At 46.1% G+C, this 18,020-nt stretch overlaps 1 protein-coding gene across 1 annotated transcript in view; it reads right to left on the bottom strand.

Moving 5' to 3' along the window:
* The window catches only part of UNC13B (unc-13 homolog B), a 210,935-nt gene that overhangs the window by 1,177 nt on the left and 191,738 nt on the right, over positions 1–18,020 (bottom strand). The window contains exons 23-37 of the mRNA XM_024763008.1: positions 17,289–17,378; positions 16,799–16,927; positions 11,249–11,376; positions 10,528–10,613; positions 6,084–6,210; positions 5,854–5,950; positions 5,491–5,634; positions 5,092–5,169; positions 4,540–4,617; positions 4,210–4,298; positions 3,818–3,970; positions 3,569–3,692; positions 3,402–3,458; positions 3,139–3,219; positions 2,073–2,220 (exon numbers count right to left, since the gene is read on the bottom strand). Of these exons, the coding sequence (XP_024618776.1) occupies positions 2,073–2,220; positions 3,139–3,219; positions 3,402–3,458; positions 3,569–3,692; positions 3,818–3,970; positions 4,210–4,298; positions 4,540–4,617; positions 5,092–5,169; positions 5,491–5,634; positions 5,854–5,950; positions 6,084–6,210; positions 10,528–10,613; positions 11,249–11,376; positions 16,799–16,927; positions 17,289–17,378 (1,609 nt within the window). The remainder of the gene's footprint in view (positions 1–2,072; positions 2,221–3,138; positions 3,220–3,401; positions 3,459–3,568; positions 3,693–3,817; positions 3,971–4,209; positions 4,299–4,539; positions 4,618–5,091; positions 5,170–5,490; positions 5,635–5,853; positions 5,951–6,083; positions 6,211–10,527; positions 10,614–11,248; positions 11,377–16,798; positions 16,928–17,288; positions 17,379–18,020) is intronic.

Genomic DNA, 18,020 nt, shown 5'->3' with positions numbered 1-18,020 from the left:
TTTTCATTGAAAGTTGCTGGGAAAGGACAGTGCTGCCACCCTGTATTTTTGTCTGAGAATTATGTCCACCCCATGGTGTCTCAGCAGAACAATGCGGGTCCCATCTAGCCAAAAGCAGCTCCTTCCCACCTGTGGAGGCCCCTTCTTGGGAGGCTGCCCCGTACAGAATGACTTTTTCCTACTCAAACCTGGACCTCTCTGCAAACAGCTCCCCAGTCCCGCTGGCCAATTTTCAGCCTCCCCTCTGCAGAGGCCTCACTCTATTTTGGGAAAACACCAGTACCCTACACCCCAGATACAACTTCTTTGTCCTTAGATGGAGGGGTGGGGGAATTCTGAGGACAGCTACTGTTAACCCTGTCTCAGACTGTATGAATACACTACCCATCTCGAAACTTGGGATAGAGCCTCTGAACTCTGACACCTGGTTCCCCCAGCCCCAACGTAAGCAGCTCATTCTACAGGTGACAGTGTTAGCCCATATTAGATTCACATCTGCATGGTATATAACGTACCCTTTTCCGGCTGAATGTCCTCATTAGCAGTAAACCTAATACCTTTCCCATCATGCACTGAGTGAGGACAGGCAAGTCAAGAGGTAGCAGCAGTAGGACAGAGAAAGAAGAATCAGTTAGAGGTCTAAGGAGTTAACAGCCATTCAGAGCAGCTCTACACATATTCTGAGGGAGCACAGAGATGGGGTAGGGTGGAGAGAGAGGTCAAAGAACTGGAGTCAATGCTTGAATGCTCCAAATTATACTTAACAGTTTGAAGATCAACCAAATCATGGACAGAAGCAGTAGAACATACAGAGAGAAGGTTTCTGAGACCCACAGGGCACAAAAGAGAAAGTTGTAGGCTCTAATTTCCTAGGCCCGTAAATGATAAAGCAGTGCGTAGAAAACGTACACTCACAGTTGCATCCTCCCTGCAGTTGCCACCCCTGCCTGCTGTTACTTCAGGTGTGCCCATTCGAGCCTCTCCTCATCTTTATATCTAGCTTAAAGCTCAATGTTTCCAAAAGGCCTTTTGGATTAACTCTTATCCTCCCTGATGTTACAGGCCTTTACATGTACTCAGCTCTGTGAAAGATCCCCGTCTCCTTGAGCAAGGATCATAACTTCTTTTGCTCTGTCTTCTTCTCACTCTGGACTTGAAATAAGAACATACAGGGAAAACGGAGCAGTATTGCAGGTCCCTTGTATTTTTCACCTTCCATCAACTCTATTCTAACTGCTTAGATCCCTCTTCCCCTCTGGGTCAGCTCTGTGCTCCAGATCCACAGCTCAGTAAGGCCTAAGCCTTCCCACTCCCGCCTCCACCAGGTTCACTCCTCCAGGCAGCATGCCCAGGTTTCCCTGGAAGGAGCAACAACAACTGTTCCTTGAAGGTCCTTTCCAGGAGGACCTTCCCAGGGTGAGGGTCAGAATTTCAGTCTGAGCCATGTCTAGGCAGATGTGTTTTGTTATGAATGGGCCTGCCTGGAGGCAGGGAGGGGTTCTGAGAACTGGAAGTCACTGGGAGAAAATCAGCTGCCTGGGTTCCCTGTGCACTAGCATCACCCATGAGGCCAGAGTCTCAGCTCTGCAGAGCCCCATTATCCACACCCTCCCTTCAACTGCTCCCGTGGTTTGCCTCTCTTAGTCTTCTCCTCACCCACACTGGAGAATCTGGAAAGTCTTTTGCTTTCTCTCCCCTGGACAGCTTCCAACTTAGGCTCCCAAAGCTATGAGTCTTCATGAGTGTCTCAACCACTCATTCTCAAGGCTTCCTCACAGATTTTTCCTACCCAACAGGGTATACTCCTTGAGCTCAACACACATGCCCTGGCCAGATGATGTCTGGGAAAAGAAAGCTCAGGCACATTTCCCAGGTCTCTGTGGTTCTCCTATCTGGTTTGAGTGTGGGTTGGGGGTAAGTACTGGGATCCATCAAGAAATCCTGGTGTCTGAGTTTGAAGGGCTTTCTGAAGAAGTACTTGGATCCTCCCTGAGGGCTACAGGATACTGACTCCCTAGGGACAGAGATGCATCAGGGAGGGGAGGTGGGGACCCAAAGCCCTTAGGTCTTACCCTGGGCAATCTGTGAGCGCACAAAGGTCTTGATGAGTGTGTCTGTGGTCTGTGTGTACAGAGACAGGGCATAGCGTAGGGACTGCAGATCTGGGCTCTTCTCCAGGAATGTTTTCTTCAGTCCATTGCCTCCTGCATGAAAGTATTGCTGAAAGACAAGAATAACTGCTAACTGCTACTGCCTCATCCCCTTACAGAGAGGCAGCTCTCCAACAGTGTAACTCAGAGAAATGACATCTGAGCAGAGGCTCAGCGAAGATGCTGGAAGAGGATGGTGAGCCATTCAATAAACAGCAATATCAGGAATACCACACAGAGCCAGAGCCATAGTCTCTCAGGTGAAGAGTATTATTTGAATATCTGGCAGGAGTGGTAAGGGATGGCCACGTTTCTGGACATGATGCTTGAAGGATGAATCTATCTGGACAAAGATATGTGACAGAAGCATTTCAGGAAGAGAGTAGTCAGAAGTGTTGCTTTACCCCTGCGAATGCTTAGAGCACTTTATACCTATGGCATACCTCTCCGAAGTGCCCTAAATCACAGCCCACACGTACCTGCCTTATTTATCACTTTACCAGGTTATAAGTATCTTGATGCTAGGAACTATATCTGATTCTCTCTGCATCCTTCATAGTGTATAGTGCCCAGAACACATGTTGCCTGGTTGAATAAATGAATGTGTAATAGGAAAAAAAATCCTTCAAAAACCCAAATGATCTTAAACATAAGTGAAGAGGTCAGCCAGATGTCGGGTAGTAGGATCTGGAAGATTAATTCCCAGTGGGAAATATTCATGAATGACAATGAGGTACAAAGTGAACTAAACTGTCCGCAGAACCCAAGAATAATGTTCTAGGTCTGTGGCGATTCACCCGAGACCACACAGGAGGTGCCTTTTTGGTTGGTCCCCAGCAGGAATACGGAATAGCAGAGAAAGATATGTACACAAAAATCACTCTCTTCTGGTTGTGGGGTGGCAAGAGCCCGAGGGACACCTAATCTGGCAGAATGGAATGCCAGGACCAAGTGGTAGTGATTGTCTGGAGGAGGGGGAGGTCTCCACCTTGATGGTGTCCAGGGCGAGGTCAAGGACAGCACACTGCTTTGGAGTGAGACTCCGGGTTTCTTCTCGTGCCATGTGGTCCTAGAACCCCAGAGAAAGCAACAGCATCAGGACAGCTTATGGCTGTCATCAAAGTCTTTCCCCCACCTGTCAGCCACAGCTACATGTTCCTCTCCTTCCCCTCTGCTTCAGTCTTCAAAGCTCAAATTTCCTTCCTTCCAAGCAACCCCCAGCCTCAGAAGGACCCCACACATCCAGAGTACCTTGAGTTTGGAAAGGTGGCTCAGCTCCTTGGCAGCAGTGAAGATCAACTGGGTGCCCTGGGCAGAGAGCGAATCAGTCAAAAGCAGAGAACTCCAAACTCAATCAGGAAGCATGGAGCAGGTTTAGGGAGACACAGCAGGACGAAGTGGAAGGGAGGTGTCCTTACCGTCTGGTCAGTAAGTGGGGGCAGAACAATCATCCTCTCCATTGTGTTCATTACCACCCGCCAGAGCTCCTTCAGTACCCGCTTCAGGACCGTCTTCTCACACACAGTGGCAAAAAGTGTGAGGCTGCAGGACCAGGCAACAGGTAAGGATGGGGTAAGTGCTTGAGAGCTCCCCCTCCCTGAGAGGCTCCTCTGTGACTGCTTCTACCCTGTTCATCCCTAAAGGACAGTCCTCAGTGCTGTACTCACTTGCCATCCAGGAAGTCCATGAGGGGCCGGAGCACACCATCTGCATCTTGAGTCACTGAGGCCCGGGCGCTGGGGGATGCATTCCCTGGGCCCCGCACCTGGCCCAGGATGTCGGCCATTTGTTGAACACACTCATCAATCCGCACCTGGAAACTACACATGTGCCCACAGTGCAGCCCTCCCTGCCCCAAATGCACACTGTCCCTAAAGCAGCACCAGCTATTTGGTCCCACTCCAGCATACTCATGGTGTAGCTCCAACAGGGACAGCCAGCAGGAAGAGGGGGAAGATCCACATATGTGCAGCTGGATGGATGAGTGTGGGGCAGGGGATCTGGGACTGGCCAGGCACCACACCTGGCTCTGAGGGCTGTGTGTTCTGGGGCCACCGACCTGTTTCCAAACACCATGCTGAGCTCATCCAGAACCGTATTCAGTTTCACCTGCAGCTCCTTCAGACTGTCTGCAGCTTCAGGGTCCAACTGTATCCACAGGAGGCAGGCTTGGCTAAGCTGGTTCTCTTATGCCTTCCTCCCTTCCTGTGCCCCCACTCCTCCCTCCTAGGGCCTCTACCCCAATGCCTACTCAAATTTCTCAGCTCAAACCACTCCAGACCCCAAGCTAAACTCCTGGTCTATACCCAGTCAGGAGAGGGTGGAGTTCTGTGGCTAGGGAGCTCAGGAACAAAGGGAAAGTACAGCAACCCCAAACCTTAAGACTTACCTCCTTGCCTCCCATGGCCTCAAACATTTTCTCCAGCTGGACCCTCAGTTGCTGCATGTTGTTCATCAGGATGCAAGGCTTTGGGGACAGAGGGAGGTGTTGAGTTTGGCTCCATTCAGCACAGGACTCATCAGGCTAGAGCCCCTCCCTGTCTCACATTACTCCAAAAGCCACAGGGAATTTACAACACATATTACATGTGTCTCTCCCTAAGCACTGAGATCTGGAACCAATGCAGACAGCTCTCCTTGAATGAAGACTAGAAGCAAACGTTTCTGCTTTTAAGCTGGGTGGGGGGCTTTACCCTTTATAAAGGGTAATTACCCTTTATAACTCTCTGAATGTATTAAAAAGAAAGAAAGAAAGACTAAGCAAAGGCCTAGCTCAGTAGAGAATAAACTACCAAATGGAGGCACAAAGGAACTCCTCATCAGGTTCTTATTATTTTGTGGCATAATCTCAAGCACAGCCCTGCTGGGAATCACAAGTCAGGAGAATCACCCCACCCTTAGCTCTGAGGAGAGCTTCAAAAGCAAAAAGCCTAACCCTCACCATTTTCTCCTTTGTGCAATAAGCTGGGAAGTTCTTTGATAAGATGTCTGCATATTCCATCAGCACCTTCCCGATGGTCTGAGAAAAGAGGAGAAAAGGAAAGGAGAGGGAACCCTTAGCTCTACCCACAGGGATCTTACCTGAGGTTGTACTTCTCATCCCAGAACAGTAACAACAGGTATGCAAAGGGGAATGTCAAAGTAAGGCACAAATCTCCCTCTCAACCCCAGAACAGCACTGAAACAAACCCACCTGTCTGCCCCAGACTCAAGTAAAGGAGAATGGGGTAACGCCAGGCTTAACCCAAAGGCCATCACAAAGAGGGGTTGAGCTCAGGCCTGTGGCTAGGCTGTGATGTGATGGAGGTAAGAGGGGAGGGGTAGGGAAGGTCATGGTCACCTTAGCAAATCTCCTCATGTAGTGGGCAAGGATGTTGGGGTCTGGGCATTCCAACTTCCGGATGATCTCAAAGCTCTGATTGAGCTGTGTGAAGACGTCCACCACAGAGCAGGAAAAGAGTGCGTGCTCTGATGTCTGCTGGAACTAAGGAAGGCCACACACAGGGTCATCTTCAGCTGCTACCTTTTCCCAAGTCTGTAAGGTTCTAAAGGGCTCTCTGCCCAGCAGGGGTGGCTCAGCGGCCCTCGACAGCCCTCCTTACGGACTCCACAAGCCATCCTGGTTGAGCCCAGGAACTTCTGCTGATAGCTAATTGCTGGGAGACCTGGCCTGACCCCTGTGAAGCCCAAGCCCCCGACTTACCCCATCCTTCTTATCTCGTTCCAAGGCCCCACGCAGAAATTCCAGGGACACATCCTCATTCTCATCCAGCCACTGTAGGACAAACTGCTCAAACCACCTGCAGCCAGGCAGGAAAATTGGGGGTTGGAGCTAGTGATTGGCATATACCATGTACCTGACTGTAAGGATACTGGCCTTGTCCAACCCCTAAGCGCCCCTCTTCCCTCTGCAGCCCCCACATGATGACTCACGCTGGGTACTCAGGCACCTGCCCCTGGAGGGCAGGCAGATCCCGCATGTATTCATTGTGGAGCCACTTCACCTTGAAGTGCAGGTTCATGTAGTCAGCACTCTTACACAGCCGGTCTTTCTCATGCTCTAGTGGTAGGGAGGAAGGCTGGGTCAGGTCCTGGCAGTAGAGGCCATGGTTCCTGAGCTTTCCCAAGGCAGCAGATCTAGTCAGGTGGCTCTATCAAATGTCTGAGAACAAGGGTGACTCCCAAGCACCTCCTCACAGCCACCTCCCTCTAACAGTGGGTACTCTGCTAAAAGCCTGGCCCAAATCTTTCTTTAGAGACTAAGCCAGAGACCCAGATAAGGCCCACAGTCTTCCTGTGCTGGCTTTTGGAAGTGTAAGTGAGGTACTGGCCTCTGGTGAAGGAGAGGAGAAAAGGATGTAGGTGCTAAGGCTGATTAGTGGGGAAACTGCCCAGGACTGGAGAGACATGACGGTTTTCCAGGGCTTTTCTAATCCTGGTACCTGAGCCATTTCCTCAGATGGATTTAAATGAGATGAGCAGTCGTATATGACATAAATGGGTCACTGACAACCACACAGACACAGGGAAAACCAAAATGGGCCTGAGCTGACAGAACGAGCAGTTGAGCAGCCATGGTGTAACAGAATCTTGAAGTAAACTGAAGGGTCCCAGAGCAGAGCTGGGACACTGAAAAATGAACTCTCAAAGAAGTATGCAAACAAGTCAGTTTGGAAACACAGCCAGATGAAAGGGCCATCCTGCTACAGAAAATGGCATGCTTATGGACTTGAAAGGTTATATAGCTGAATCTGCAGAGCCTTCTGGGAAATCTAGGATAAAGATCACCCACAACTTGCCCAGAGAGTCTGGCACTGGCCACACCCACAGGCTTTCTTCATTTACCCCCTTTAGAGATGAAGCATTAGTTTGAACAATAAAAGCCAAATGTGTGCTTACATATAACAATGGTGAAAGCAAGCAAACTGGGGAGAGTACTGAGCAACAGAGAAGGGAAGATCATTGTCCTTGGAACTCTACTGCTCAACTCAGAGGTGCCATGGGTGATGCTCCTCCATGTCAAGGCAGAAGAGCCAGTCTGGGGCAGCCGGCCCTTGTGAATTAGTACAGCAGACACTCAAGGAGGAAACGGGAACCCGGGATTCAGCCTCAAAAGGCTCCCTTGTTCCAGGAATTTCATCTCCTGGCATTGTAGGCAGCACCATCTCAACCCAAAGTTGCATTTGCAGTCTCTTCTATGAAGCAGTGAGCAAGAGAAGAGGAAACAGCAGTAAGACTAGAGGTAAAGGGACAACAACCAAAAGTTCTTACCACCCAGAAAGAGGACTTTTCGTATACGAATGACAGTGGATGCTTGTGACAGAGCAGAGACACCAATGAGCAATAAAGAAAGTGAAAAAATCAGGGACATCAGAGAGACTCTCTCAGGGCTTGCCCCTTCGCTCCCACCCTGCTGTCCTTAAACCAGGCCAAGAACCTAGAAACGTGAAAAGGTACCGGCAGAAGGGCCCTTCCTCCTTCCTGTTCAACAACCCACTAGAAGTGAAGCAATGCTGCTCCATCACTCCAGAGCTCCCTAACCGCTTTCTTCTAGGGACCTTCAAGTTACTGTATTTACAGAGAATTCTCACTTCCTCTGTCAATCCATCATCTGTACTCTGGTCCAAAACCCCAATTTCTAATTAACTTCTGTGGTACAAAAACACTGGGCACACTTTAAACTATTCTAATAGTAAGACTCCCATGGAGTCATGCTCCAGTAGTCGCTTGAGGTTGCTGACGGTGGGGTGTGGTGATCAGGGCTTGGTTAACCTGTCAAAAGGGGCAGAAGGGTATCTAAACCTTCTCCTGCCCGTGACTGCCACAATCCTCCCTCCATTCATCTTTCATCCTTGGAGAGTTCTTTCAACCTCATAATTTCAACTTTCCAGCTTGCTGATATCTCCCTGGTTCTGGTAATGTCTATACAAGGATTTGATGGAACATTTCACTTTGCCTGGGTTTAACTCCAGTCACCACCTTTTGCCATTTTAACATCTCCAGCTGAAGCTGGAGTATACACACTAATCTTACCCTCTTGTTCAATGCTGAGCATCATCCTCCAGTCTTCCTTCTTCCTCTTTATTCACATCCAATTAACTCACCAATCGCTGTTGATTTCATCTCCAAAACTCCTCCGGAATTTATCCATTTCTTTCTAGTTACACTTTTACCTGTCTAGGTCTCATCACCACCTTCGCTAACATGCATTACCACAATAATCTCCAAGCTGGTCTTTCCTCCTCCAACCTATTCTCCATACCGTAGCCAGAGTGAGTGGCCTTTCTATATTAAAAATCTAGTTACGTTAATCCCTTTCTTAACATGGGATTGTTGTTCAGTGCCTCTCAACTGCCCCAGGGTAGAGTCCAAAATCCTAAACATGGCTTAAAACCTCCTGTAAAAAAAAAAAAAAAAAAAAAAAAAAAAACCCCCTTTAAAAAAAAAAAAAAAAAAAAAAAAAAAAAACCTCCTGTATGATCTAGCTCTGTCCTACTTCTCTATCTTCACCTCTCCTCTCTTCCCCTACACTCTAAAGTGCTAGTCACACTGAACTACTGCTTCCAGTTCCCCAAGCATGCCAGCTCTGTCTAGACCCCAGGTCTCTGAACATACTGTATCCTCTGCCTAAAATGCCTGTCTCTCCCTTCCCTGTCACTAATGCCCTCCCTCCCCACCAGCTAAGTTTTATCATCCTTCAGGTGTCAGTTTGTACATCACCTCCTCCAGAAAGCCTTCCCAGGTGCTCCTCCCAGGTCCAGGTTACATGGGTCTCCTCTCAGCACCCTATGCTTATTCCTTTAGTAGCACTTTAAAACTTTGAATTGTAACTGCCAGTTTATAGGTCTGTTGTCTTGACTGATCTGGGAGCTTCTCAAGGGCTGGGGCTATGCCTCATTCATCTCAACTAGCACAGTGCGTGGCCCAAAGAAAATACTCAATATGCCTGGTGAATGGGGTGGGGATTTACTGCAAAGGGGCATGAAGAAACTTTCTGTTTATATTTTAATTGGGACAGTAGTTACACAGGTGTACTTATTTGTCAAAACTCATCAAATTGTACTCTTAAAGTGTTTTTATTTTATTGTATGTATATTACACCTCAATAAAGTTGACTTTAAAAATACTGGGTGAATGATAGCGTTTTCACAGTTGGAGTCAACACTATCCTTTTATTAAACAGGTCTCCCTTTCTCTTGCCCTCCACCATTCTGACAATCACTAAGCCCTGTTACAACTTCCTTCCAATGTCTATCAAATCGCATTCTTCCTCTAATTCCTCTGCTCTAATCCCAGCCCCATCCGCTCAGCCCTAAATGATTACACTATCTGTACTCTGCTTCCAGTCTCTCCCTGTTCCATCTGCCCCTGTTCTCCATTGAGGTAAAATCTTATAAAAATACTACTTTGTTAACATTGCATCTCTGCTCATCAGCCTTTAATAAATGCCAGGCAGTATGCTAAGTATGTCACATACATCTCAGTTACTTCATTAGCTCAATGAAATAGATGCTATCATCACTCCCATTTTATAGATGAGAAAATGGGAGCTCACAAAAGTTAAGTAGCTCAGTCTAAGAACACACTGTTGAGTAGGTGGTTAAACTGAGATTTGAAACCAGGTCAACATTAGTTCTTTCTCTTGAAGCAGTTCAAACCTTTTGTGTTTGTTTCAAACATATATATGTTTATTTATATATAAACATATATATGTTTTAACATATATAAACAGACAGGAAATGCAGCTAAATAAGTGAGCACAGATGGGTATAAATGGGAAGGTCTGATACAGGTAGGGAGTGATATCTTTGTGGACCAAAGTGGGAAATGAATAAAAGAATAAGCTGAATGAACAAGATGAGTACTAATTGGTCTGTGACCCTGTTCTATAGGAGAAGTGAGGGAAGAAGTATCTTTCTGGCTTTGTCACACCAATCCAGAACAACTTTCAAGGAAAGTCAGGCCAGGCAGTCTACAGCATGAGAAAATAATCCTTACCTATCTATGTATTTAAGGTTCTGAGATTCTGTAAAACTGTAACGGTAAGTTTCATAAGACCATTCTCTAGCGAGCGGGCCACTTGAGAACACCCAGCATGGGAAGGGTTGATCTCTGGGCTGGGCAAGTTTTAAATAGGCACTTGCTCTAAAGCTGGAAGGAGGAACCTACATCCACACAGCAATTTCCATTATTCCTTTGGCTGAAGCTTTGCCTACCCAGCGCTTCCTGAGGCCTATCACCCACCATGCCTAAAATCACTCTAGTTTCTCACTGTATTATTCACCCAGAATTTGTAGTTGTCTGGGAGAAGAAAGGGACGGCAAACAAGGTGCTTGGACTAGGGGTCTGCAGCCCATTGCCTTGGGCACACCCTTACCCTCCAGTGCATATTTCATGTCTTGGGCAAAGAGTTGCCACATCACTTCTGCGCTGACTTTTCCCACATTCAACTCCTGAGGAAACCTGGATGATGGAAGAAGCCACAGTCAGAGAACATGGCAAGAGCCATTTGATTTGATTGCTTCCAAGGCTAACATGCCTAGTTCTTGGAGGTCAGATCGAAGAGAGGAGAAGCCTAGGAAACAGGGCTACTAGGCTCAAACTGCAGAAAAGGGACCCAGGGGCCAGTGGTAGGACAAGTGGGGGCAGAGGATCCCCTCAGGCAAGGTGGTCCTAGGGGAGATGATGCCTAGAAGGCAGGGAATTGTGGCCAAGAGGAGAAGTGTTGGAAGACAAGCCCAGGCTAAATAAGCAGGAGGAGAAAGGGCAAGGAGGTGGGTATAGGAAGGCCCACTTTATTCATAGCAGACAGACACATACACACATGCTCTCTGGATCCCCTGGGACTCCTATGGCAGCCATTCCCAGAGGTCTCTCACTCAAGGGAGGTTGGCTCAGTCTGGGCAGGGCCCCCCATTATGTTTCCACACCTGTCTCCAGAAACAGTTACCCAGACAGATACAAGGGACAGAGGGACAGATGGACGAACAGGAGGAAGAGGTGGCACTGCAAACACATAGAGATAGGAAAGAAAGAGGCTGTTAGACAGATGGACAAACAAACACTAAACAGATAGGGCCAAGTGAGGTGATACTTACTGGTTCAAAACGAGTGTGTAGGAATTCTTATCTTCCTCTATGATTGACACAACAAGCGTGATGAGTTTGGGCCAGAAATCCAGGTTCCTAATGCTGGGCCCTTGTTCCTCTGGAGGTAGCTCCTGATTCTTGTTCCCAAGGAGATGGTGATAGACAGTGAGAGTCAGAGTAGAATATGGAGAGTCTTCCTGTCTCTCTTCCCCACTCCATGCCCCTTCCTTGAGAATCAGGGACCCTTCGTCTCCTACAGCCTGTCTTCCACAAGACCACACCTGTTCTAGCAGAGGGGTGACCACTGGGAGGTCTTTGGACATGAAGAGTCTGTCCTTGAGAACTTCTCTCCCCAGCTCCAGGGCACTGTTCTGACAAGTTCGGTCAGGCATAAAGATGCCTGTCCCCCTTCCTCCTTCTCCCAGTACCTATGGATATAGTGACTTCTTGGCTGAAGTATGCAGCCCCTCCAGTCTAAGTAGGTCTAGTTCCATGTGACCCCCACTGGAAGTCCTTCTCTTCTAGTGATGGCCCTCCTCTAATATCACCCCCTGCCCCACCACACACATGTACATCTCAACTCTGAAAAGCTCCTTCAAGTTCTGCAGGAGCTACGTAACAGACCTAGCATGCAGGTTGGCCCAGCCTTCAGTGAAGCAAAACTTCCCTTAACTTCCCTGAATGTTATTAGGGGGAAGAATTGCATCTAGAAAGTTATTTGCTTAGCTGGAAAAGAAAAGACCATGGAGAGCCAAGAATACTCAATGGGGAAAGGATAGTCTCTTCAATAAATGGTAATGGGAAAACTGGATATTCACAGGGAAAAGAATGAAATTGGACCCCTATCTCAAACCACCACAAAAATTAACTCAGAATGGATTAAGGACTTAAATGTAAGACCTGAAACCATAAAACTCCTAGAAAAAAACATAGGGAAAAAGCTCATTGATATTGGTCTTGGCAATGATTTTTTGGATATGACAACAAAAGCAAAAATCAGTAAGTGGGACTACATCAAACTAAAAGGTTTCTACACAGCAAAAGAAACAATCAACAAAATAAAAAGACTACCTACAGAATGGTGGAAAATATTTGTAAACTATGTATCTGAAAAGGGGTTAATTTCCAAAATATTAACATATAAGGAACTCATACAACTCAATAGCAAAAAAAAATTTGATTAAAAAATGGGCAGAGGACTTAGACATTTATCCAAAGGAAATATACAAATGCCCAACAAGTATATGGAGAGATGTTTAACATCACCAATCATCAGGGAAATGCAAATCAATACCCCAATGAGATAACATACCTGTTAGAATAGCTATTATCAAAAAGAGAAGAGAGGGACTTCTCTGGTGGCACAGTGGTTAAGAATCCTCCTGCCAATGCAGGGGACATGGATTTGAGCCCTGGTCCAGGAAGATCCCACGTGCCATGAAGCAACTAAGCCCGTGTGCCACAACTACTGAGCCTGCACTCTAGAGCTCGTGAGCCACAACTACTGATCCCTCATGACACAACTACTGAAGCCTGCACACCTAGAGCCCATGCTCCACAACAAGAGAAGCCACTGCAATGAGAAGCCCGCGCACCACAACGAAGAGCAGCCCCCACTTGCTGCAACTAGAGAAAGCCCGCGTGCAGCAACGAAGACCCAACGCAGCCAAAGATAAATAAATAAATTAATTTTTTTAGAAAAGAAGAGATAAATGCTGGTGAGGATGTAGAGAAAAGGGATCCCTGGTGCACTGTTGGTGCGAATATAAGTTGGTATAGCTACTACCAAGAACACTATGGAGGTTCCTCAAAAACTTAAAAATATCACTACCATATGATCAAGCAATCCCACGTCTAGGTATATATCCAAAGGAAATGAAATCACTATCCTGAAGAGATGCCTGTACTCCCATGTTCATTGCTGCATTATTCACAATAGACGAGACATGTAAATGACCTAAGCGTTCGTTGATAGAGGAATGGGTAAAGAAAATGTGGCACATAGATACAGTGAAATATTATTCAGTCATAAAAAAGAAGGAAACCCCACCATTTGTGACAACACGGATGAACCTGAAGGGCATTATGCTAAGTGAAATAAGTCAGACAGCGAAAGACATATACTATATGATCTCACTTACATGTGGAATCTGAAAATATCAAACTCATAGAAACAGAGAGGAGAAGGTTGTTGCCAGAGGCTGAGGGGGTGCAGAAAATGGGGAGATGTTGGTCAAAGGGTACAAACTTTCAATTACAAGATGAATTAAGTTCCAGGAATCACAGGTACAGCATGATGACTATAGGTAACAATATATACTGTACTGTATACTTGAAAGATGCTATGAGAATAAAGCGTTAATGTTCTTACCATAACAGAAACAAAATGGTATTTATGTGAGTGAAGGATGTGTTAACTAACCTTATTGTAGTAGATGTTTCACAATATACACGTGTATCAAATCAACACATTGTATGCCTTAAACTTACACAATATTATATAACAATTATATCTCAATAAAGCTGGGAAAAAAGAAAGAAAAGGCCTTGGCTGGGAAGAAACAAAGGAATACAATGGTGGATGGCAAATCCCAGATAGGACAAGTAAAGGTCACCACTGAAAGACTGGAATGGACATTATTTCCCACTGAGATAAGAGCAAAATTGGAATTGCCCAGGAGCACAGGAATAGGGCTTCTATGTAGGATGCCATATATCATCACAAATCTCCACAGTCCTTAATAAACCTGCATTACCAGGAAATTACTAGAAACCAGGACAGAATCCACATTTGGTTGATTCTGCCTCCTTAATATCACTGAAATACATCTTTTCCTTTTACTTGGCTCAGGCTCTTATCATTCAAGGATCTCCTAACTGGTCTTTGATCGTCAATCCAATCCTTCTACCACTCAGTTGTCAGTGATCTTTCTGGAAGGAATCTCATAGTGTTTACTCATCCACCCTTCAAAAAAGGTCCAGCTCCATAGCTTGAAATAAAGGTCCTTCCGAATACAGCCTCTCTCTCAACCTCATACCTAACCACTCCCTTCTGTTGCAGCCATCACCACACCACTACCACCAATTATTTGGTGCTTACTATATGCCAGGGACTCTGCTAAGAACTCTGCATGAATTATCTCATTTAATCCTCATAACAACTCCATTGGGTAGAAATTATTATCACCTTCATTTTACAGATGAGGAGACTGAAGGACAGTGAGGTTCCATGACTTGACCAAGGTCATGTAGCTATAAACAGCAGAACCAAGATTTGACCCCAGACAGCTGAACTCTAAAGCCTGACACTGTAACTGGCATAATTAAATTGCTTATACTCCTTCGAATTAATAAACTCATTTACAATTCTGTGTCTCCAAACATTCCGTTTCCTCTATAAGGTATCCCCCTCCACCCCAGCCCCTTTCTTTAGCTAATTCATACTCATTGCTCAAAATTTATGTTGAGCTCTACCTTTTCCGAGAAGTATTCCCTGACACCCCTGGTCTGGTTAGATGCCTCTCTCTGGGCTCCCAGAGCACCCTCTGTGAACCTCTCATATAGATGTAACAAACAACTACAACTACAATAAAATATAGTAAAATAAAATAACAAAAACCAATAAATGTAGTAATTTGCCCCCACCTTCACCAAACAATGAGCTCCCCCAAAGCAGAAATGTGTCTTAATCATCTTTACATCCCTAGTGCTCGACCTGTTAAAAGAATGGATAGATGAATGAGCCACTGAATGAGCTACTGAAGGTCAGTAGAGGGAAATAAAAGATACCAAGGGTTTACTTCAGTACAAATAATGAATAATGAGAAAATGAGAGTGAGAGAAAGTAAAAAACAGTTAGCAAAATACAAAGGCTAAAGAAAGTCCCTGAATGGTTTGTAAGGTCTCTTTCAAAGTCCAGGTTCATCTCATGCTAGGGAATAGAGACCAAATATTCAGACAGACCGCTGCATACTTGAAAGATAAAAGCTGAGAACAGTGTCTTTCCCCTACCAGAGAGAATCCACAGATGGATGACAGAGCCTCAAGTGTGGCAAGCTAAACAAAGACCCCAGGAAAACCTCCCATGGACTTCAGAACCAGTGGGAGGTTTTACAGGCCTAAAAAGGAGAAAGTTGTGGGACTTGCCTGGTAACGCAGTGGTTAAGAAGCCGCCTGCCAATGCAGAGGACACAGGTTCGAGCCCTGGTCTGGTAAGATCCCACATGCCACGGAGCAATAAAGCCCGTGTGCCACAATTACTGAGCCTGTGCTCTAGAGCCTGTGAGCCACAACTACTGAGCCTGAGCCACAACTACTGAGCCCGTGAGTCACAACTACTGAAGCCCGCGTGCCTAGAGCCCATGCTCCGCAACAAGAGAAGCCATCACAATGAGAAGCCCGCACACCACAACGAAGACCCAACGCAGCCAAAAACAAATAAAGGAGGAAGTTGTAAAGATAGTACCTGAACAAAAAGCAAATTTGACAATGCAAAGGGGGAGTATGAACAAGATTTTAGTCTTTACTAAGGCGCTCCTGGGAAGAATTACAAATTGGATGTCTTCACCAAAGGGTAAATGTCCCAGAGATTTAGGTTGTCCTCCCATCATTTGCTATCCAAATCCTACTGCCTTTCAAGGTCTATCTCAAATACCCTTGTTTTATGTAGCTTTTCCCAATATCTCATCAAGAGTGACTTCTTCCTCCTTCAAATTTATCTTTCAAGTCCCTTCTAACAGACTTTGGTTGGAGTTATACATATGCTTCTGTGACTGTGAACTAACTGAAGGAGCACTATGCTTCCTCAGAGCTGGCCTAGAACAAACATTCAACACTTATTTGTTGGACTGAAGGGAATCTACTCTACAAATGTGTGCTCAGCAAGACATTCCTAAAATATCAACTGTAACTGAGTAATTAGACCCAGAAGGAAGTCCTGGCTTTGAAATAAGACAAAAAAGGATACCACTGGAAGGATTTAGAAAAACATACAAAGTCACCAGGTACTGAGTTAAGATGCCAGCCTAAACCAGATGAAGTAGCTCAGCCTCCCAGAAGGACAGGGTTAGCCTTGATAGTCAGCTAATGAGTATGTCTCAGAAGACCATGCAGTGCAGAGAAAAGTGGTCAGAGGGAAAAGTTAAACATCCACAAGCCAGTAGCTTAGATCTCAGGGGAAGGGAGCCTGGAACATAGAGGGGTTCACATGAGTCAGAATAAAATTAACCTTGGGGGAAACCAAAGACTCTGGGAAGGACTAAGAATTCACCTACTCACCCCCTGAACTGTGCTCAAATGTAGGTCACTTTTCTTCAATACCAAAGTAAAACTTATTGTTGCCACTTCTGTTCAACTCAGTTATGTCACATCTTGTCCAGTGATTCCTGTCCATCCACAAATGTCTCACGTGGTCTAGATGGTCCCCACTCCACAATTCACTCACTCTCTAGAACATCAAGGACTTTATCCTGAGCTCCCTTCCACCAGGACCACAGCAAAGGGAAGCTGAGGCTCCAAGAATGACTGACAGTTGGCCCCACCTGATCCCGAACCTCTTACCAGCTGGTACTGGCGGCTGTACAAGTCATGGCAGTTGTTGAAGATATACTCATATGTTGAATTCAAACAGGCTTTCACACAATCCTTTACCACCTGGCTGGCTCTTGGAGGGCTCTGCAGTTCTTGCACCTGCCAATTAATAAAAAATTGGAGTTATACATATGCTTATGTGACTGTGAGGGTCCTGCTCACCTGAGTGGTCTCTCCTCCTAGAACTGCCCCCAAATTATTCCAGATTCCTTCATCCCTCTGTAGGTCCCTGGACCTTGCCCTGGGATGAAATTGTCAGGACAGCTGATGGGGAGAACTGCCTAGCCCAACCTCCTTGACCCATGGTCTTCTTAGAAGTAACTCAGGAACAGATACATGGAAATGTGGGCTTAAAGGTGATAAATCCTATAGCCTTTGACTATGCCCAGTGATTCTTATTCTCCATGACCCTGTGGCCAGGTCCCCAGCCTAGCACTGCCCAGCCCAGTTCATCTCTTACCTTCATTCTGAAGAAAGTAATGCTGGTCAGCAAATCCACTGTGGACTTTAAGTCCTGAAGTCGCTCAGGGCTCCCAGCAGGGAAATTATTCTATTGCCAATCAAGCAAATGTAAGAAAGGAACAGAAGAATATGAAAGCCTTTCCTGCCAAAAGCAATGAAATCAGAAGCTTCCCTAAGTGCTACCCATTGGGATCTTCCCTAGTTGAGAGAAACAAAAAAGCTGTAAGACCACAGGTCTCCCTCTCTTTTCCACAGACACAGGGCCTTGCCAAAAGCAGGGGTTAATAATCCCCAGCCCAGAAAGCAACACATCCTACCCCCAACCCTACTTCTACTTCCCATGCAATGTGTGAGCATTTGCACAAATGAACATACACTCACACACACACACACACACACACACACACACATTTTTCTTGGGTGAAGATTCTTACACCCAAACAGTGAGTTCTTCAAAAGTTACAATCTAACTGCATATCCTGGAATATAAGTGGAGCCATGCTACAGACCAGACTGGGATCCAAGACATGTACTTTCTGTATAGTGGATCCCAGTTACTCCACCATTCTGGAGCCAGCAGATGGCAAAGCTCTGAGCAGAACTGCTCTTGGAGTGAGTTCCTTAGGATCTTTCCACCATGCCTCACTTCATTCTCCTTGGCAGGAGTTTTAGGAGGAAGCTGCCAAAGAAAGCTTAGGGATGATGCTGTGCCACTCTCCATTTTAAGGGT

This window comes from Neophocaena asiaeorientalis, unplaced genomic scaffold (genome assembly GCF_003031525.2).
Source record: "Neophocaena asiaeorientalis asiaeorientalis breed wild unplaced genomic scaffold, Neophocaena_asiaeorientalis_V1.1 scaffold449, whole genome shotgun sequence".
NCBI lineage: Eukaryota > Metazoa > Chordata > Mammalia > Artiodactyla > Phocoenidae > Neophocaena > Neophocaena asiaeorientalis.
This window is presented reverse-complemented; position numbering and strand designations above follow the sequence as displayed.